This window comes from Trichosurus vulpecula, chromosome 7 (genome assembly GCF_011100635.1).
Source record: "Trichosurus vulpecula isolate mTriVul1 chromosome 7, mTriVul1.pri, whole genome shotgun sequence".
Classification (NCBI taxonomy): domain Eukaryota; kingdom Metazoa; phylum Chordata; class Mammalia; order Diprotodontia; family Phalangeridae; genus Trichosurus; species Trichosurus vulpecula.
The window spans coordinates 205,340,120-205,362,797 of NC_050579.1; the positions used below are offsets into that span (position 1 = coordinate 205,340,120).

At 35.0% G+C, this 22,678-nt stretch overlaps 1 protein-coding gene across 15 annotated transcripts in view; it reads right to left on the reverse strand.

The window, feature by feature from the left end:
* Positions 1 to 22,678, reverse strand: part of RIMS1 (regulating synaptic membrane exocytosis 1) — a 425,786-nt gene that overhangs the window by 154,312 nt on the left and 248,796 nt on the right. For 6 of the 15 annotated variants that reach the window (XM_036766388.1, XM_036766390.1, XM_036766389.1 and 3 more), the window contains 3 exons: positions 18,779 to 18,850; positions 12,169 to 12,351; positions 10,641 to 10,753 (listed from right to left, as the gene is read on the reverse strand). In XM_036766388.1, coding sequence (XP_036622283.1) covers positions 10,641 to 10,753; positions 12,169 to 12,351; positions 18,779 to 18,850 — 368 coding nt within the window. Of the gene's footprint in view, positions 1 to 4,502; positions 4,584 to 10,640; positions 10,754 to 12,168; positions 12,352 to 18,778; positions 18,851 to 22,678 lie in introns of those variants that run through there. The other 9 variants (XM_036766397.1, XM_036766392.1, XM_036766403.1 and 6 more) reach the window with 3 other exon arrangements.

The window sequence follows — 22,678 nt, forward strand, 5'->3', positions numbered from 1 at the left end:
CTCTATTCTTAAATTCTTTGTTAATTTCTGAATAAATTCTTCTTATTCAATCCTTCCCCACTTCCTACAGAATGAAGGGCCATGTGGGCAATATTGATATTCACAGAGAGAGCAAAAAATACCAGCTCCTAAGGGCCATTTCACCCGTGCTGGAGAGAGACAAATGGCTAATCAACAACCTGAGAAACCACACATCTCTGAGGATGTAACACTCCTAAAAGTTCCAAAGATTGGCTTGATTTAGTTTTTTGGGAAGTATACATCTTTTAGCGTATCAAAGGACTCTCAGGGTGGAAATTCCTTTCACTAATACAGATGACAGATCAGTAACTCATTGGCAACTTAGAGCTGCACATGTCAGAGAAAACTCTTCCTGTCTGCAATCTTTTCTCTCTGATATTATTCAGCTTCCCTAGCATGCATGCACTTACACACACACGTGCACACACATGCACACACATATTGCTCAGAAATCATATTGTATATATCATCCTTTTTTTTTAGAGGCAAAGTGGTTTAATAGGGAAATGATCTTAGAGTCAGGGAGACCCACTTGTTCAATTCTCACCTCTGATACAACTACTTGTGTCATCCAGGGAATGTTACGTAATGACTCAGTGGCTCAGGAAACTCCCTAAGATTAAAAGTTGCAGAGAAGCTGCTGACTTGCTGTCGTAAACAGAGCTTCTTTATTTGGAGTTCCCTACAATGATAAATAATAGCTCAATTTACTCTGGGTCTCATTGATTGGACAACAGTAGGTCCCTGTCCAAGCACCCTTAATGCTTATTTTTTGGCCCCTGGCTCAGAGTGAATGTAAATAGTAACTGTTTCTCTTTTGGCCAGCAACCCTGAGTTGTTTTTTTTTTTGTTTGTTTGTTTTTATTAAAGAGGCCATCCCTTGACTCACTTTTTAAAGAGGCCTATTCACTGACTTGGCGTTGCCTCACTCAAAGTGAGGACCTGAAAAGACCATAGTTTAAAAAGGTCAAGCTCTCCCACTGTATCCTGGGCCATCTCCAGTCATCCTGATCTGTATCTGCCCACTGGACTCAGATGGTTCTGGAGGAGAAAGTAAGGCTGGTGACTTTGCACGGCCCTGAGGTCATGGTCCTCTTTGAGGACAAATGACAAACCACAGACAACCATAAATAATAGCTAGCATTTTGATGGCACTTAAAGGTTTGAAAAGCGCATTACAAATATTATCTCATTTTATCCTCACAACAACTCTATAAAATAGATTATTATCCCCGTTTTACAGATGAGAAAACTAAGGCAGACAGGTTAAGTAACTTTCTCAGTGATACACAGGTAGTGAGTGTCCAAGGCAGGATTTAAACTTAGGTCTTTCTAACAAAAGGTCCAGTGTGCTACCTAACTGCATCGATGAAACAACAGTTCCAGACTAAAAATAAACAAACAAAAAACCTCTCTAAATAATGAAGAAAAACCTGTAAATAAGGACAAAGGGATCCCATGACACCAAATGGTTTGCAGGGAATTTATCTTGTCAGTCCCCAAAAATTGCAGGGAAAACTTGGTTGGTAAATATATCCACATTATGAGGACAAATAAGACAGAGACTATATTCAAACAACCACCCCTAAAGACAGCCATGCAAGTATACTACAATCAGCCTCACACAATAAATGAGAAAACCCAGACCTAGAAATTTAAGCAACTTCTGCTATATCTGAGTATTCCCTCAATGGAAAAAGAGCCTTGTGTCCCTCCCCTTTTTTCCTTCACTAGACAACTATTTAGATAGGAGTCAACTTAAAATCTTTCCGGTTGATAAATCCTTAAATATTAACTATCATTTCCAAAGCATATCCCTATTAACAGACATTTCAGAGAATGTCAGGTCCTATAATCTATCTGTTTGACATAATGCACCCTCCATGATGAGACTAAGGTCACTGCACATAGACAGTATGAATTCATTAGCAATGCGTAATTGCAATGTGATTATAGCTATCATCGTAGTAATAGTGAGTTTATTGAAGGATTCAGCTAACAATGAGATGGTCAAAGGGGACTATTTGAGGAAAACCCTTTTCAGTTTGTTCAAGTGAATTTAATCTCATTAGCAGATCATATGCCTATTTGCATATATTCTAATTGAAATTACTGGCCCTTAATGAAGGAAAGACCAGCTAATCTGCTGAAATTGCCCTTAGGGAACAAGCTGCATTTTGATATCAAGTAGGCTTAGGACTCTCCTTACAAACGAGCTGGGTTCCTTATTATAATTCCTACAACTTTATTCTTTCTCAAAGTTGAAACATACAAACAACTTTCTTAACTTTTTGTTTCTTTCACTCTGATTTATAGCCTCAGTTTCATCGTACCTTGCCACTCCCCTTAAATCGCAATTGCCAAATCTTATGTCTCAAGTCAAAAACATCTTTGACATCTATCCCCTTCTCTCTATTTATATAGCTACTACCCTAATTCAGGTCCTCATCATGTATCACTTGGACTATCGCAATTGCCTCCTATTTAGTCTTCCTTACTCAAGTCTTTCTTCTCCAGTCTAGCTTCCCTACCAATTAGACTTTTCCACAGCTCAGATTTGACCATGTCGCTACTGTACATAATAAATTCCATTGACGCCCTATTGCCTCTAGATCATATATAAACTATTCTATTTATTATTTAATATTCTTCACAACCCTGACCCACCTACTTTTCCAGTTTTATTACATACGCATGACTTCCCTTCCTAAATTCTATGGTTCAGCTGACCTAACTTTCCTCCTTCATCTTATGTGTCATTGTCCTGTCTTTTGAAGGTGGCTGGAATATACTGCCTCCTCTCCTCTGCCTCTGCCTCCTAAAATTCCCCTTTTCCTTCATAACTCAGCTTAAACATCATCTTCTAAATGAAACCTTTCCTGATCTCCTCATCTGCTTACATCCCCCGCCAACAAGTTCTTTTCATTTTTGTTGTATTTCCTCTTCTGATAGAATGGAAGCTTCTTGAGGAAAGGGGCTGTTACATTTTTGTTTTTGTATCCTCAGTGCTTAGTACCTGACACACAGTAGGTGTTTAAAAAACACTTGTTGATTGATTATTCATTCTTTCTCAAGTGGCTTTTTTTTAACCATGTGAAGTTTAATTCCCTCTATATACATGTGATTATAACACAGTATACACTATATGTACACTAGCCCAGCATGACATCCCATAAATGAAACTGATTCTTTTAATGAGCTTCTATAATTCTAGGACTAATATTTTTAAAAAGACATTTTGAGGTGATTAAAAGAGTTAACATTTCCTTGGGCTTCTAGTTCCTCTGTTCACTTTCACCCTTAAGTCACAAGGAAAGTCATCTGTAAGCCATTTTCTGATTCTGCATTGCACTTCTTCCCAGCATTCTGAAGCATTCCCAAAATTACATTTGTTGGCTTTATTCAGTTTTTCATGGAATGCAATACAAGGGTTGAAAAGGATAAAAAAAAATTTAACTGATGACTTTTAAGAACTCCTACCTATCAGAACTTTGATCTTTCACAGCCTTGATGCTGTAATGCTATAGGCTGTTAAAAGGGAAACAGAGATAGGGATATTGTTAGTTCCTCCTCCCATATTCCCATCTCCAGAAGATGACAGACCTCACTCATATATATTGGATATATTTCACCAAATGGAACAAAATATTATGGAGCAAGTGTCCATTACAATTTGCAGTGAGGATATTGTAAATTGAGTAGCAGTGACCATTATGAGGGAGGCATTTGTGGCCTTCCTCCAAGGCATAAGTATAGGATTTATTATCATAGCAAGGCTGAGGTGGCAGGCAATAGCTTTATGAACCAACTATCTTCCTAAGAAATGCTGGGCAATTTGAAAACTAGAATGATGACTCTGGAGACATGCTTTACTATATAGTATGCACTAGCCACAGAGAACCTTTAGTCTATAATTTTGACCATAAATTAAATCCATCAGTCTAAAAAAAACAGGAAGACTTCTCTATGCTCAGTCTAGTTCTGAAGGTCCAGCATATAGCCTAGCAGGGAGGCTATCTCTATTGTAAGAATTTCAGGCTAAACAAAACTTTTTCCTGATCCAAGTCAATTTGGACCTCAACACCGACTCACGGGGTCATAGGGTTTATGGTTCAAAGGAACCTCAAAGATTTAGTATAACCCCTTAATTTTAGAGGTTTGAAAACTGAGGCCCATAGAGGTGAATTAATTTGCCCAAGACTATACAAGGTATTTTAATATCCCTGGTCCTTTGACTTAAAATTCAGTCTTCTTTCCTCTATACTACATTGTCTTGCTCACCATTTTTTTTCACTTTCCATTCACAAACTTTGGTTAGTAGGTGACAGATTTATTTACAAAGGCAGCTTGATTTTGTTGCTCTGTACATACAGCGTTACTTTTTATTTTAAACTGCTTTGTGGAATTCTGAAGCGAACTATTAAATTCTCACATTTCTCTAGTAAAGTTTATCGATTAACTATAATTAAAGGACTCTATACCTTTCAGTTGCATTGGGGCTCACTTTAATCCTTCTGAACCCAAAGGACGTGTGTTCCTTCCATGTAGCCATGTAGCATGTACTTTAATGGCAAAAGCAGAATGCACAGAAAGCAGTGCAATACCATGAGAACAAAAAGAACACATGTCATCTAGTGATACATTTGAAATCAGGATGATAAGAAGTATGGTGTGACAGAATTTAAAGCATTCAAATAAGGGCAGCAATGCATTCATAATACTAGCATTTCTGGAGGTCTTTAAGCTTAAAATGGTGACTTCATAATAGCACTGAGAGCTTAGTCTCCGTTTTAGCTATTGCAGCATGTTTTAAAATTTTCAACTGTCTTTTCTGTGCAACAAGGATGGCAAAACGATAGGTTGCGATTTTCGCATTTTGAAAATCCATACTAAAACATTTGGCTCTTCTGCTAATATAGGAAAAGCCCAGGCAGTATGCAGGGATAGTGAGAGATCCACATATTTTGGAGCATCAAACAAGTATTCTGGAAATAGGATGTTACCTCAGACAAGATTAAAGAAAAGATCAAATGTGAACCGGTAGTTCACTTTTTTTGGGATGTTCAGTAATTTACAACCATTGCATCCCTTTGAAAGCAGTGATTGCAGATAGGTTGTAGTCAGGCACAGAAACATCTATCTTCCTATCCTAGGAGCATATCGGGATTATTAACTAGGACAATTTTCTGCTCCCGGTCTCTACCTGATCATATGGTTAGGTCCTTCATGAAGAAAAAGTGAAAGTCATATTCTTGATCAAAAGCAGAAGAGTAAATGGAATTAACTTTGATACTTCTATTACTTTGATAAGGAGCTTCGTGTTACACTGAATGCTCTCTAATTTATCTGTATGAATAAATATAGATTTATGAAACATAGATATTAATTTCCTTAAGTAATAGTACTTTCTTCAAGAGTTCATCTAATTTACCCATATACACTGACAATTAACACTGAACATTCTATTCAACCCTTTTCAAAGAAATCAGAGCCCTCTAAATGTATTTCAAATTCAAAAGCAACAATGATGGACTGGGTAAACAATTATCATTTTAAATTAACCTGTTCATTAAAATGTTGATGTTTTAAAATTCAAGAGAGCAAAGTTCCAAAATACCTACTACATTTTATAATGGAAAGGTAACAATGTTAAAGGGTTAGAAAAGTTACATTAATATTTACCTTTTGAGGAAGAGCTATATTTGTCTTGTTCTTCAATGAATTAAATGCACATAATGATGGAAACAAAAGAAAGAAATCAGCAAATTTATAGTTAGACAAGGAAATGTGTAATAAGACAATGACATGAACAATAAAATATATATAATGTATAAAAGTGATATGATAAGTTGTAATGACAAACCATGAGATGCCAAAGTTGGGCAGGATCAAATATGGCATTAAAAATAATCAAAGGATGATGGAATCTCTATTGTCTTCAAACAGACTTTAGTAAAGTCCTCAGAAGATGTCAAATGAAATCACAAAAATGAAGAAGTAAAAATGTAGATAGTCTAAAACAAAAAGTTCATGATATCTCTCTTCTACTTTCTGGGAACCTCATAATTTTTAATATCTCTAGATATGTTTGCAATGTGATATTACATTGTCCATGGGAAAACATATTTCTTAATTTTTATAACAGTGATTATTTGTGAAATTATTTTATTTGTATTTACATTTCTTATTAATAGCAATTACTTTTCTCTAGTTGAGAGACTGCATCACTCTAGCCCATCTAGTGGACATCAAGAAAAAATCTGTTAATTAAATTCTACTTTCCTTACTTCATCAATATCTCTACATTATAAAGAGTATTCCTTATTATTATTTCCAAAGGAGAAGCAGTCTGAATAAAGCAGCAAATGGTGAAATTCTGTGTCTATTCAGCTTTTTCTGATTGTAGTGACAATCAATTTCATAAACTTCTACTTGATTCACCAGTGTATCCATGAAAAAGTTGGTCTTAGATATTCTGTGTCTCAAAGATATAGATTAACCACCCATTCCCCTCCCCCTGCCTCCATATTTCTACCTCAAGCATATGATTCTGTAGGAAAAAAATATCCTATCCCACGGCCCAGAAAATTCTCCCAAGATGTTATTATAAGTAACTAAGTATTGTGGTATCCTATTCACTCATTTGCATTAGGACAATGTCAGTATAAATCAAGGAAAGTGACCAAATTTTTGGCTATCTCTCTCCTGCCCACTTCTATGATGTGATAGCATTATGTTATGCAGGGATGCTTTTTTTAACATTATCTCTAGAAACTACATGCACACCTATTCCTCTCTTTTCCCAAGTTTCCAATAACTGTAAATTTTCATTATGTTATAGACCAACGGTGTCAATATTTCCCAATAACATTTTAATCTGATGTGGGTCTCACACAGGAGTGTTGTTGGCTACATGTGACCAGCATGTTTGAAATCTCTGGAATAGACCAATTCTCATCTCAACTGAATTTCTTGGAGAACCTATTTTAATTGAAAACCAGGTTGTGTATAGCAGCCATTTTATGGTCTACATGTAGCAGTCATCTATTAATAGCAGTTGAATCAAATTGATAAGAATTAAATCCCATAACATACATATAGCTGCCTATTTGAGCAAATTGTTTTTAACAGGCTCCAAAACAAGTTTTAGGGACAAGAAGAATTAATTGTATTCTTTTAAAGAATTCTCACTAATACTAAAGATTTATCCTAACATACAAGAAAGAATATGCAGTGGATTGACTCATTCAAGAAAAATAACCATACAGACAAATGTTCTGATTACCATATCAAAAATTTTGGTAACAACATAGTACATGTGTATAGAGGAAAATAATTTAAGAATGAGATTACTTTCTGCTTTGGTAAGGAGTCAAAATCAGGAACATTACCATATTTGTTCCAAGAGGTTTATAAGAAGTAAGTCTAAGAAAAGTTAAACTAAGTGCAGTTGTCAAATAAAATTGTTCTAAGAAATGAAAGAAGGAAGGAAGGAAGGAAGGAAGGAAGGAAGGAAGGAAGGAAGGAAGGAAGGAAGGAAAGAAGGAAGGAAGAAAGGAAGGAAGGAAGGAAAAAAAGAAAGAAAAATGAAAAATTGCAAGCGCAGAAGAAGCTCAAATAAGTGTGATGGATTCATACAGATCCATGATTTCACTGATGGGAAATGCCTATGTGGGGCAAAACGAAACAAAACAAAAACTTCTACCAACAGATCAGCACCTTTTCTGAAACTTAGAGTTTTACAGAGTTGTCTAGAACACTGAGAAGTTAAATGATTTGCCCAGGTCACACAGCCATGATATGTCAGAGGCAGGACTCAAACCAAAGTCAAAGCCAGCTCTCTATTCACTATGTCATACTAACTCCCAACATGGAAACTCAATCAGTATTATTCTCTTTGAAAAACTGAATATATATGTATGTATGTATGTATACATATATACATACACATGTGTGTGTATAAAATTATATTAAAATTGTCAGAAAATAAAGCAAACTTATTAGAATAAAGTGTATTCACAGGAAAGTATTATGGAAACTACTCCAACTTAAATCCTATCACTTTCATTAATTGAAATCTTTAATAAATTCTTATAACAAAATGTAACTGAGTCAGAATCAATTACTTGGGCTCAATATTTAAATGTATTATCAAGAAATAGCAACGAAAGATTTAAAAAACTCATTCAGCAATATATTGATAAATATACATGCAAAGAAAATTTTGCTTTATCATGGGAATTCTTGGGGTTTCAGTGTTTTGAGCACTTTGACATTGTCTACCACTATTATCCAAAGCATTTGTCTATAACATATCAAAAATGAGAATATTTAGAATTATAGACATTAAAAAACCCTTTGATACCACAATATATTTTTAGTAGTTGTAATTTAAGAACAAATTGCTATGACTCTCAAAGACATATATCATTGAAGAAATACCTAGTAACATCAGGCAAACAAAAAGTTTTAAGTACAATAAGATGAGCCTGTAAAACTAAATATTAGAAGAAAAAACACGACCAATTCATTCTCAGTCACTTTCGTTCTTCCACTCAGTGCAAACCTGACAAACTGATGAATTTCTCTGCAAGACATCTGTGAATATTAATATCATGAATAGTAAATATTCAGTTTTTAAGCAAAAAAAGTGATTATCCTCTAACGGAAATTCGAAATATATTCCCCTTGAATCTGTAGAAGCAATTCTTGGCTTTATGGCAATAAAATAGCAACCGTCTCATCATATATGATCGATATGAAATGCAATTATTTGGTATCAAACCCTTAGAGTGCTTGATTTACAAGTGGAGGAAATGCAAAGAATTTCTAACAGGAATGTCATTTAGGACCCAGATATCTGATAATATAAAGCTGACAACTCATGATGGTAGCTAAGCACCAAATTTAATATCATTCTTAAATTGTGCAACAGGAAAACATGAATGGATATGGCAAATCAGGCCTGCACTTGTTTTAATGTAAATATAAAAGAACAATGTTTTAGTTTTTTTTAAAGGGTTAGTCTCTCTAAACAGTCATCAATATTGAACAGTCTTCTCACACAATATCTTAGAAAACAGAGTGAACAATAGACTTTAGATAAAACTATGAAGAGATAAACAAAAATGAAAATTATTATTTCAGAAAATAAAGTTAAATTTCCACAAAATAAATTATTTCCAAGGGAGACCCTATTGGCCCCCAACTGTAAAAGAATTCATTATATATAACCTGAAAGTATTATGTATTAACACATACAAGTCTAGGGTTTTATAGAACCAGCATTGCTCTTCACCTATTATACTTCCTCATACATATTGTGATATCCATTTGAAAAATCAATTTGTGTCTTTTATTAAGCCTTTGATTTTTATTGAGAAACAGACTCTCAAAGTTGGAGGAAACTTCAAAAGTCATCTAGTTCAACCCATATTTGTGTCATAATGCTTTAAGTAAAGCATTTTTACTCCTAGGGATCAACAAAATAGCTCAAGGTAAAATAAAATACATAATATTCAGAAAGAAAATACCCCCTTCCAAAAAAATAAAAAATATATATAATGAAAAGTGACATACCAAGAAAAACCATTATTCAGACCAGAAATTTAACCAAGTGAACTGATAGTTTCCAACTTTCTAATGCAAAAATTCAGCCATATTTTAAGATATTATGTAACAGTTCTAGTACCCATACTGTACTTAGCATTTAAATGAAAAGGAGACATCCTAAACATAGAAAAAAGACAAAATGAAATTCAGCTATGGTAGATACGGGTAGGGGGAAAATATTCAGCATTTCAAGATTGACCGTACATATTTTTTATCAAATCTATGTTGACTTAGTCAAGGATATTGCATTTATATTTATATAAGGATACCCAATCACATTTTTTTTTGTAAATTATCAATACCTACAAACTCCAAGAAAAAGCATCTAAGTTTACACATTCTTTTATCACTATATAACAGTAACAAATATCATTCATTTAAAACAATAACTTTTATGTATTTTTCCCCTCAGGAACCAGCAACTTTATATTCATCATAGAAACCATTTGACCTGGATAATGTTTGTGACTTCAAACTGTCACTTTAAAAAGCAAGTTATGCACATTATAAAATACAATATACACATTAGAAAATAATAAAGTAATATGCATTTCTAAAATTAAATTGAAAATCCAGTCATGTCCACTGTTTGATTCTAGTAAATAGTTGCAAATCATAATCCTCAAGGAAATAGCCGTTTAGTACTAAGCTGGCAATTGGGTCAGCAAAGTAAGCCACAAGCATTTAGTGGAAGAATTCACTTTAAACTACTTGTTTCCTTTGATGCCTGAGAGATACTACTACAAAGGTGGAGGATATTTATACTTTTGCTTTGTCATTTTCATGCTGTAACTTCTGTCACTCCTCAAAGATGTTTTTTAAACATTTAATTAGTACTTTAGACTGACAATCCAAGAATCTAAATAAATCATATTCTTACCATTCACATAATTCTGTCCAGTGTAAAAGTAATTATTTTATGCTAGAAAAGTGACAGATTCTGAAAAAAGGGTATGCTCTGAAACCTCAAATTTATTGACTATGATAGCTCATTCATTAAGTGATACCTTGTTCTATACTGCCGCTTCTTATTGGAACCTGTGGGAGTTGTCTTCCCCTACGATTGCTGAAGACCGTGTCTGCAGGAGGAGACTGCCCAGGACTTCCTTGTTGGTGTATTCTGCAAGAGAAATGAAGGGAAAAAGGAACCAATGCAACTTCAGAACAAGTCAATTATCAGATCTGATTTATTTTGCTTTTTCATCTAAGCCAAACATTAAAATGCCTGTCTGATCCTTACTGAAGAAAAAAAGTAAGCACATTTTAGATGGATGGGAAAAAAAAGCAATACCAAGAGAGCATGGAAATGGACTGTGAACATACTTATTCTACTTAATAGAATCAGAATCAGCTCCTTGGGGGCAGGGGCTGTCCTTTGTCTTTCTCTGTATCCCCAGTGCTCAGTACAGTGTCTGGCATATATTGTAAACATATAAAAATGCTAGTTGACTGACTGGACTTCTGAATTGAACAGCTTCTAATTGAAATATTATGATTGTACGGATGTTATTCTATGGATGATCCGTTCTTACTAGTGCTGAACCAAACATATATAACTGGAGACTTCAGAATTTGAATATACAACATAGCTATTAAGTAGATTTTTGCAGATCACCTATAATTTTATGACTAAAAATGATATTTCCAGAATTATGCACACCACCTCCAAAGAACTCTAAAGACTAATGATATATTCATCATTCTTGTATGTTTCCTCAAATTTGCCATCATGGATATTAAAACTTTTTTAAGAAATTGAAAGAGAATCTCAACTTTGGACAGATATCACAGGACTTGGAGCAAAGGTACAAATTAGGGAGTGCCTGATGAAAAACTTTCTCTACAGCTTCAGGGCAGCATCTTCTATACATTTAAAAGTCTTAGAGAGCTGCCTGGGGGCACTGATAGGGTAAGTTACTTGCCCAGGGTCACAGAGTCAGTATATGTCAGAAGTAAGACATAAACCTAGATCTTCTTAATTTTGAGGCCAACTCTCTTTGCACATTACTATGCTGCCTCATTAGATAACACTTTATTTTATATGATAAATAGGAGAAATAATTTAAATTTTAGCATAGGAGTTGTGGCTTACTCTTAGTATTCAGATACTGATAGTCACATATTTTAAGCTAAGAATCACTAAAATAACCTCTATCTAATTGCAATGCAAGGATATTATTTCTTGTATACCCTAAATGGAGTGTAAGCTTTTATTCCAAGTAGTTCACTGTACACCACTTTTCCCAGATTTTAAAAACCATTTCATATGAATATGCCACAAACAGATGGAAGGACACAACACAGCCAGATTTAATTCTTAATGGTAGTTTTAGGGTAGGAAAAAGAGAATTTCCATTAATACAGAGAAAATAGATGTAAGTCTTAGAGGAGGTGGGAGAAGTGTATAAGTGTCATGAAAAAAGGACTTTAAGTATAGTGCCATGAGCGAAAGCATCAAATGTTCAGGAAGGTACAACACCACACTGACACCTGGAAGGCAGCACATGAATGTGGGGCTGTACATGGAATAGCAACCTTGTCAGAAGCGGAGAAGCTGGTGCCGACCCTCCTGGCGCAAGGTGATGTATAGAACACAGTGTTCTGACACTAGAATGCTCACTCGACCTTGAGCGAGAGGGATGTTTTCCCCTAATGACTGGCTGATCAGTTGTTCTTGGGGTAGGGTGTCCCCTTCTAGAAAGATGTTGTGGGAGAACCCTAAAACATTAGGGTCAGAAAAAATTTTTCAGTCAACACGTCCACATTATCTTTCCCGCCACCCATTTGCCCAAGGAAAACTTCATTAAATTAATGTAATTGTTTAGCAACACTAAGAACCAAGTAAAACTCAATCATTTGGCTGCTAGATAATGATGTGCAAATATGTACAAACAACCTAGCATTGAGAATGATCATGCCATGTAATATTCCTCTAATTCAAAAATTGTATTTTCTTTTTATCCAAAGGAATTTTAGATTAACATAGAAAAATCTGCTGAAGGATGTTTCAAATATTTTCTTGCAGGAATAGACAGTACACAATGTGTCAAAGATTTAAAGTATGATTTTCAAGATGGAGATGGGAATGGGCCTAGTCTTACGATGTCAATAGGATACTGTACTCCTAATGAATGAATTAGCACTATCAGGCATATCTGCACTTTGTCACATGAAGTCCTAGAGAGTTGTCTGGAGAACTCAGACTAAGTGACTTGCCTAGGGTCAAAAAGCCAGTATGCCTCAGAGGCAGGACATGTACCCAGAACATCCTGACTCCCTGTCTGATCCTCTATCCAGTATGACAGCCTGCCTTGTTTTTCACAATATTTATACTCAGCACCATGTACTCATATACATCCAAAAACCATTATATATGGCATTCTCATAGTATTAATTATAATGGCACTTATACATTTTGAATTCTTGAGGGTTCCAAAATATGGGATAATCAACAAAAATGCTTTTGTAAAAGTGAAACAGTATTTACAGGTCAAAGCTTTAACCTCATAACAACAAGACTCTGATAAAACATATCAATATTGTAGTTTGTATGTCTTCTCTCCTACTATCAACAGAGAAAGCTAGAAACTTGGCTATGAATATGATTTCTAAAGCAAGAGTGGGTGAATGAAAGGAGCATAGAACTTACTGCTGTTTCTAGGATGTTTGAGTGTAGGTCCTGGTCTTTAATCTGGAAATTTATAAATTGTACGAACAGCTATCAAATAGCTGTTCTTTTAAACTAGTTGTATTTTATGCTGTTCGTTGGCTGAAACAGTGTAATCAGACCCGTCCCCTGCCTTTTTTGAAGAAGCATAGCACATCTGATTCAGATGTTATTCTAACGATTCATTCAGTAATTGGAAATGTGTGAGTGTGTATCTTGTTCAAATAGGTTGTACACTTTCAGAAAGTAAAGCATTCAGTTTGTAGTCACAAAGACATTTTTTCTTTAATTCTACATTCAAAATGATATATTTTCTACAGTTGTCACTGATTTAAGATCTATCTAATTTCATAAAAAGCCAATGTCATGCTTGGGAAACTGAAACAGTATAATTTAGGCAGTTAACAAATATTAATCCGAACCTAGTACTTTGGGATTTGGGCTTTGACAGATCTTAGTCATAGTCCAGAAATCTTGGACTGGCAGTGGGGTTGGTGCATACTGGAGGTTGCTAGTATTTCAATTACCAGGGTGGGAAAAATCATACTTACCACCAAAATCTTTATTAGTAACTACCATTTAAATAAACAATTTTGAAATCTCCAATATGGCTACTTAGTATAGTCTCATCTGTTTTCAGAGAAGGCAACCTAAAGAATTAACTAATAAGGGGCAAGGTGAAATATTGAGTGCTTTCTTTGGTGAAATTTCATAATACCTGGCTATTATGTCCCGAATCTCAATGCCAAAATTATAACCTAGATCTCTAAGAGCCAAAAGAGCATTTTCAAAATAGGGATACTTAACAGAGAATAAATATTCTACTTAAATATTCGGAAATAAGTAGCCAAGACATCAACATATCAGTCATATATAGCTACTTTCATTATTGTTGTTGGTGGTGGTAGTGGTGGTAGTTCTTTAAGGGGTAAGTGGGTTGGGGTTTGGGCCTGTGATTTTATCTCTATGGAGAACTTTCAGAGTGGAAATTCCATCCACATATACTCTTTAGCAATTCATCTGTAACTTCTAGTTTTCAAGAGCTCCCTAGGTCAAAGTAGGTTCATTCTGTGAGTTTCAATCATCATTTCAGTCAAAGAACACGAGTTGAATGACCTACTGTTAAAACAGGCCTGCAGTTACATAATATAGATCTTTTATTATTGTAATGTGCTGATACATTTTTATTTAAAAAAACTTCACCAACTGAAACAATCATTCAATATAAAAATTGTGAGAACATTGTATTTCATTGCATTACCCTTCTATCTAAGACTCTGATGCATAGTTTCAAATTCTGACTAAATTATATATACCTTTACGGAAATACAATTAATAAGCAGAGAAACAAGTTCCTAATCAATTTATTCTCTGTAAACTTTCAAGAAGAAATAAATATTTTCTTGCAATAGAATTATAAACAGTGAGGTATCTAATGAATATGTATACATCATTACATATGTATACATATGTGTCTGTATAGTATGTGTATGTAAAGCTATGCAGTGTATATTTGTTGGCTTGTTTTGTTTAAATTTTTGAGACTAGTTCTCTCTAACTTAGCTAGGCAGTAAGTGCAACAACCATTCACAGGCCCAATCCTATTATCAACCAGTGTAGAAACGGTTAAAGTCCCTATTTTTCTGACTTGGATTGATTTGCCCCTCCTTAAACATTTTGGTAACCTCCCCCCTTTCTTAATGTTTCCTTTTAGTCATCAAAGGACCACCTCAAAAAACAAATAAATAAATTTGCAGCTGGGAAACTGACATGCAGCTCTTTGAAAATTGTTTCTATGATCTAGTTTGAATGTGTCCTTCAGAAATTCCTCTTCAGAAACAGACTTTGGTTTAGAAATGAATTGGGCTGATGGGAAAACTACTTTCCTCACTCTATATGAATGTCGAGAGAGAAATGAGGGAACATGAGCAAAAGTATGAGATACATGGGGAATGTAACCCTAAAGTCATGCAGGATTGTTAGAGAAGGGAAGTGTCTGCTGAAATCATGATCTGCCCAATCTTGGTTGGAGAAGAAACTCTCACGGGAACAGAAAATATTTCATATATATCATGCTGATTAAGTATTTTGTGGGAAGAATAGAAGGGAATTTTAAGACTACCTTGTTTGAATTATTTTGCATGAAGAAAAAAGGGACACTGCAGGCCATTCAGACCTTATTAGCAACGATTTACAGAGAGCGAGCCGGCAGCTAGGTGGCGTAGTAGAGAGTGCTGGGCCTGGAGTCAGGAAGACCTGTGTTCAAAGGTGGCCTTGGACACTTACTAGCTGTGTGTTCCTGGGCAAATAACTTAACCCTGCTTGCCTCAGTTTCCTCATCTATAAGATATGCTGCAGAAAGAAATGGCAAACCAGTATCTTTACCAAGAATACCCTATGGAGTCACGAGTCCTACATGACTGAAAAAAGAAAAAAAAACAAAACAAACAAAAAAGACTGCATTGAACTGAACTGACAGAGCTAAGACTTTCTCAGCAAATGAATTAAGGCAATTGTGAGGAGGTAGGTTTTGGCCTTTGGCTGGATTCTATGCTGAAATGTCAAAGATTGCATGACTCTCAAAATCAGTAGGTAGGAAGAACGGAATTTAGGCCACTGTCTTAAAATGGATAGATAACAAAAGTCCAGTAAAAAAAAAAAAGGAAAAATAAACACTTTGTGTAGATTCTAGGCCACTTCCAAAGTTATTTGATTCCATTTATTTTTTACTCTAAGTCAAGTCAATAAGCATTATGACTATTCTTTTATGGCTAATTCTACAATTTTCTTATGTGCAAATTAAGAATCTCAGAAACGATTGCTTTACTCAAATAGTGAGTCAACAGGGAAATATATTGGAAGGTCTTGAATATCATTTGTCACAAAAATTAGAAAAAAAACACCTTTGTTTTATTACTGCATTGAGAGGCAGTATATTATAATGGATACAAGGCTGGTCTTAGAGTGTGAAAGAAATGGGTTAAAGTCCTCTACAGCTGACCCATACTGACCATACCACCTCAGGCAAGTCATCTAACCCAGTTTCCCAGTCACTTCACTGAGACTAGTAGTTCTAGGGATGAGTAGTAAATTTCCATTGGCAAAGGGGCTTTGTCATTGAAAGTCTTGTATACTGATCAAATCCCAAATCTGGACAAAGCCAAATGATTGCAAATTATCTGTGTGTGTGTGTGTGTGTGTGTGTGTGTACATACACATATATATTTGATATAGAACTAACTCCTGCTCTTGGCTGAAGGGAAGAACACATTGAAAATCTGGAAATTGGAAAAAAGAGGAAAATGTTCAGAATAGTAGATTTTGGGGGTTAACTTTAGAAATAAGCTGGTGTTGCTCAGTCCCACTGACCCCAGCAAATCAATAAGTTCCAGAAATATAAAGTGATCAGTTACTTTTAAAATCTGAAGTACTTGATTGGTTTACAAATAACCAATGAGATCTTATTTATTCCTTTTGAGTAAAACATTGGAGTATAGTGTGAAAAATGGTAACATGGTGATTTTAGGAAAATGTAATGTAAAGAAGACAATATACTCATTTTTTTCCTGTGGCTTTCTCTTTACCAACCAGTTGATTGTTATTGAAAAATCAAATTATTTGGTAAAGAAACCAGCTGATCAATTATTTTACATAGTTGTTTAAGACACTATCCATATATGAATTGTGTGGGTCTACTCTAAGATCATAATTTCTTTACAATGAGGAGGTGCTTTTACATTTTATCAATTGCCATGAAAAAGTGTTGTCAATTGGAGCTCAAAAATATCAAGCCTCCTTTCCCCACCCAGGGGAAGAGCCCATACAAAAATCATAGAGATGCACAACCTCAGAACCTAAATGAAAATATGGTGGGCTTTTCTAAAGTATGTATTCTTTACAGAAGATATAATTTTAGCAAAAAAACTAATGATTTGGCCACTACATTTTACTTTGCTACACTACTTGTATTTATTCTGATCAGGCATCACCAGTTTAATATTATTCAACTGGGAAAGTTGATGAAAATAAATATTTAGTATTTTCAAAGAAATAGGAAATTAAAGAAACTATAATCATGGTATATTCAAGTGAAGACAATGGGAATTGTTTTGCTGGGAAGGCAGTGCCAAAATTTAGCAAAACATAATTTTCCGATGTAAAGTACCTTAAATAATAGAATAGGTGGTATGTCAACTTTTTATGAGTTCTTTTAATATTTAATGATTTGGGGGAAAATAATTGAAATGTTTTTCATTTTATTCTTAGCTATGTTGTTACATGTGTTATGAGATATTTGAGGGTGCTAAATATAGAGTTTTCATAAGAGAATGAAGTATTTTTAATACACATAATCTTACATTTAAACTCAAATTGTATCTTTAATTCTGATGTAATTGTCATGTCATAGTTATGGGAAATGTGGTAGACTGAACAGAGTACTAATTCCGGAGTCTAAGGGCCTGGATTTGAATCTTATCTCTGCTTAGACTAGTCACTTCTCTTGGCTTCATTGTCTTCAGTAAGAATATAAAAGTTGGATTATTTGACTTCTATGGTTGTTCCGTCCAGCAACCAGATAATCAGCAAGCAATTAGGAAGCTCCTACTGTGTACCAGATAGAATGTTAGGCATTAGAGATGCCAAGTCCTTCCCTCCTCTAAATTCATGATGCTGCTGGGGAAATAACAGAGGAGGAACATTCTACAAATTAAAAGAGTCTATGATCTTCATGGAACCTAGGGAAAATAGTGGCACTTGTTAAGTATAGACAATCAATATTAAAATTGCTGGAATACTAAAACTTGGAAATATTGAATGTTAATGCATTTGTAGTGAGACAGGAGTGTGGTATAGCAGATAGCAAGTTGGTCTTTGCCATAAGGTCCTGGGTTTAAGTCCTGCTTCTGACATCTAGCTGTTGTATGACCTTGGGCATACAACCTAATCTCTTGGTGTGCTTGACAAATTTAGGAGACTATAATTTGTAGAGAAACTGTTGACATGCATTGGTATATGAAGTTTCTTCACCTAGGAGTTCCCTTTACCAATGAAATCATAGGTCCAGGACCTCTTTTGAATTTGTAGGTTGAACTCAAAAACCTGAAACTGAGTTCAAATGCTTCAGGATCCATGAAGCTATATATATGGAAGAGAAGTAGGTGTAGCCCACTTTAATGAGTGGTAAAATCAACAATAGTCAGTGCAAGATTTAGAAATTAGAACCCTGTGACTAAGGGACTATTTTTAAATTGTCATACTCTTACCCTCACATGAGAAAATGTACCCAGATAATAAGTAATTATCCCATAAATCACTTTTAATTTCACAAAATTAGTTTATACTTGAATACTTCAAACAAAAGCCAGAGCATAAGGAACACACTTGAATATATATGCTAAAATATATAATATATGTGTATGTGTATGTATATGTTAAAATCAAAGATGGCCATGAGCAACAGCATAAGACTAAGCCTACCTTTCTGCATCAGATGCATTGCTTTTCCTAGTCTGTTTTTGGTTGCTAGATCTTTCCGACTTTCGAGATTGCCTGTGAAATGAGATGTTAAAAAGTACAGAAAATGTGATAAATAAAGCCATAATCATATAACAAAATGATAAAAAGAAACTGACAGATGGAAAAGTGCTATGTAGCTCTTCTCAGCAAATAGTTTTAGGAATTAGTATTTTCCAATTAAAAACCCATTAAGAAACTGGAAATACAGAAGAGGAGAGCTGTCAAATGGGAACACCTGGTACTAGAAGTAGCAAAGCTGCTCATTTCCACCTCTTAGCTTCATGTGAAAATAGTTGAAGGTGGATCCCTGAATAGCCATTATTTTCCATTGACAAGCAGAAAATGAGGTGAGAAAAAGCGATGCTAGGAAAGATGATGGTGATAGTGATATGAAAGTTAATACATCATTTAGAAGTAGTGAGAATAGAACCAAATCTACATTGAGAACCAATAGCTTTCTCAGAAGGATCCATGACAAAGAAGAGTACTACAGTCAAACATGCTCCATCAGAGTAAAATAAAGTACATTCTCAAATCTAGTAATGCTGTTGCTTCCCCCTTTGTCCTATATATCCCCCATGTTGCTTATTCAATCAAGTAGCTCTTCTGAAGAGTTTTTAAAATTCAAATATCATAAAATCTTTGAATTGGTGTAGAGGTTCTCCACACCTTAGGGATTTTATTTCTCAAAAGTTTAGATATCACATCTTGGAACTCCAAAATTCATTTTCTCATAGAAATAGTATGTTAGATTAGGTTGCAAATGTGTCCTGTGGACACATCCTGCCCACAAAAGACTAGTTAGCCCTTGATCTAACTGAGCTATTATATGCATTTCCAAACGAAATGTAGTTAAAATAAAGTTGAAGTATTAATCAAGTGAAAAAACACATGAAGATTTGTTTAGCTTTGTTTGTTTTTTAATATTGTGAATGTTAGTATTTAAGCTTCTGCTGCCCTCTTTTCTAGCACCTGGGTCAGTGTTTGTTTCCCCCGGCCTCAGCTCTAGAATATCCTGCTCTACCAATTATATTCTCCTACTATTTCTCAATGTACTACATTCTTCACCCACACCATAGGGAATTCCATCACTGTAGTCATCTCTCTTCTGCTGTCCAAGAGTAGGGAGGACTGAGGCACCAGATCACTTGGTACCTGAAATTGGTGACCACTTGTGTTTTAAAGTGTCAATTTCTGAAAGGCATTAGCTGCTCTGGCAGTACCAGGCTAATGCCTTGCTGATAATGAATTATTATTGGAGGAGGTGGGGAAAAGAACAGTCTTATCCTGCCTTAAGACTGGCTGTATAATAGAATTCATTAAAAAATAATATCAACTCATACAATGATCTCATTTGATCCTTTACAACAACACTGTTACACTGGTTATATTCTTACGTCCATTTTAGGGATGAGGAAACTGAGACTCAGAGAGGTTAAATAATGTGCCTGGTGCCCAGTCTGGGACATGGACCCAGGTCATCCTCATTCCAAATCCAGCACTCTGTTCACTACGCCATCTTTTTTCTCCTTGATTCTCACCCCGAAAGCCCCAGGGTAACGGCTGTCTAGAGGTGAGAAGCAGCAGAGGGATGAAGACTCCTGGCTGCTTAGGAATGTCTTTCAACAAATCCATCAAAGTGATAAGTTAATCCTTTTCACTGCTGAATTAAGAGAGAGCCTTATACTGTTCTTTTTCATTAGCTTCCTTCCAGTTAATTACACAGTGAAATGACTAAGGGTATCTTATTCATGTATAAATGTTCTTAAGTCGAGTCTTAGCATCTTGGGAACTACCTATATCAACTTGCATTTGTTCTGGAATGTAAATGAAACATTAAACTTTCCTTTCTTGATGACTAAAGATCTTAAAGCAGAAGCCATCTTTAAAATTCTTTCCACCTTCCCCATGCAACTCTCACAGAGACTCCAAATGATGAATGTTTAACTTAATTTTGACAATTCCCTGCACAGTGTTGTAGTGCTTAACTTAATTTTGGTGAGTGCTTAAATTTGGGCTTTTACTTTGATGAACGCCTAACTCAATTTAGACAATGTGCAGCACAATGAATAAGAAAACAACAAATTCCCCAAAGAAGAAAAGTTCCATCATTCTGCAGCCCATGCTTTCAATAGTGTCTGTCATTGTAATGGCTGGATATTTAGGATGGCTTCATTACAAAAATTTAGCTAAATATATTATATCCCTGTGGTATCTATTATGATTAATAATGATACTAAATCATGAAGTTAATTATGTTAGAATCACTTAGAATCTAAAGAGATTATCCTGTTTTGAGCTTTAGCTTAGTAGATGCAGGTCTAACAATACACAAGAAATAAAGCTCTTTATAACTCTATAACTGTTTCAGTGCAGACACATAGTAGTTAAATAAGAATTTAAATTGGCATAATTTTTAGCATTAGTTAAAACATGTAGTAGGCTTAAGTCAAAATGAGGTGTCACAACAAAGTTATTCCTTTTGGAAATAGTTTCAAAGTTAGACCTGTGTATTGTATAAATTGTTATCATTATACACAGTGGTATACTGAAACCAACTAGAACTAGGTCATGATAGCTGATTGTTAAACTTTCAGTTTGAACATATATCCTGGAAATCAGCAAACAACAAATCGGTCCTTGATTTTTTGTTTTTATCTAAATTTAAAAAAAATGAAGGAGGAAATGTCAATAATGCAGTTTAACTGTAAAGTATGTTGGGCCTAACTCCCCTATCCCCTGAAAGCTGGTTATCACACATTTACCATCACATTCCTGCTTACAGACAATATCTAAAATTTTTGTAAGGTACCCTGTGAGGGATAGTGGCTAGTGAACTAGCCTTGATGTCTGGAAGGAAAGGCTCAAGTCTGTCTTAGACACATTATGACCCTAGATAAGTCACTTGACCTCTTAGTGTAACCAGATAATTCCCTAAGATCTGAAACTATAAAATAGCTGCTGATTTCCCAAGATAGAGAAAATTTCCTTATGGGAACTTGGTATCAGTGAAATCGCATGTCTTGGACCAAAAAAAAATGAATAAAATTTAGCAAAGCCATTCTTGCTATAAGTATTTCCTATCTTCAAGAGGGGGTATTGGAAAACAGTTTGAGGAGGTGATACCAACTATAGAATTAACATTTCCCTCAAACTGGATAATTTCATAAATTTCCTCTATAGGCTTCTCTTCATGTGTGGTGTTTGAAAAAAGTGCCATAAACCTGAGTAAAGCAAAGAAGAGGTGCCAAGATACCATTTTCTAGATACTTACTAGCTGTGGGAACCTGGGCAAGTCACCTAACCCTGTTGTCCTCAGTTTCCTTATCTGTAAAATGAGTTGAAGAAGGAAATGGCAAACCACTCCAGTGTCTTTGCCAAGAAACCCCAAATGGGGTCAAGAAGAGTCAGACACGACTGAAAAAAATGACTGAACAATAGATGAGTGCACTGAATGAGGATAAGATGAGTGTTCCTGACTCCAGGCCTGGCATGCTATCCACTGCACCATCTAACTGCCCTATTTTATAACACCATGAACACACATTTTTACCCATACAATCAAGGTGGTTCATAACATTTTGGACATTAGAGGATATTGTATCTCCTTGAAGGTAGTCTATTTTCTAAGCTTCTCATTTCATAAAGACACGGAGAGGCTAAGTTATTGGCCAAATGTCACACAGAATTTTGTGGCAGAGTAAGGTCTATAATCTAGATCACCAGGCTCCCAGTTTAATGTTCTCTCTGCATATACTATGCTACACTACTATTCTAGATGAGATTATAATAATTATCTAATAAGCATCTGGGAACAATGTTGGAAGGGAAGTATGATGACTCTCTCAGCATTTTAAACCT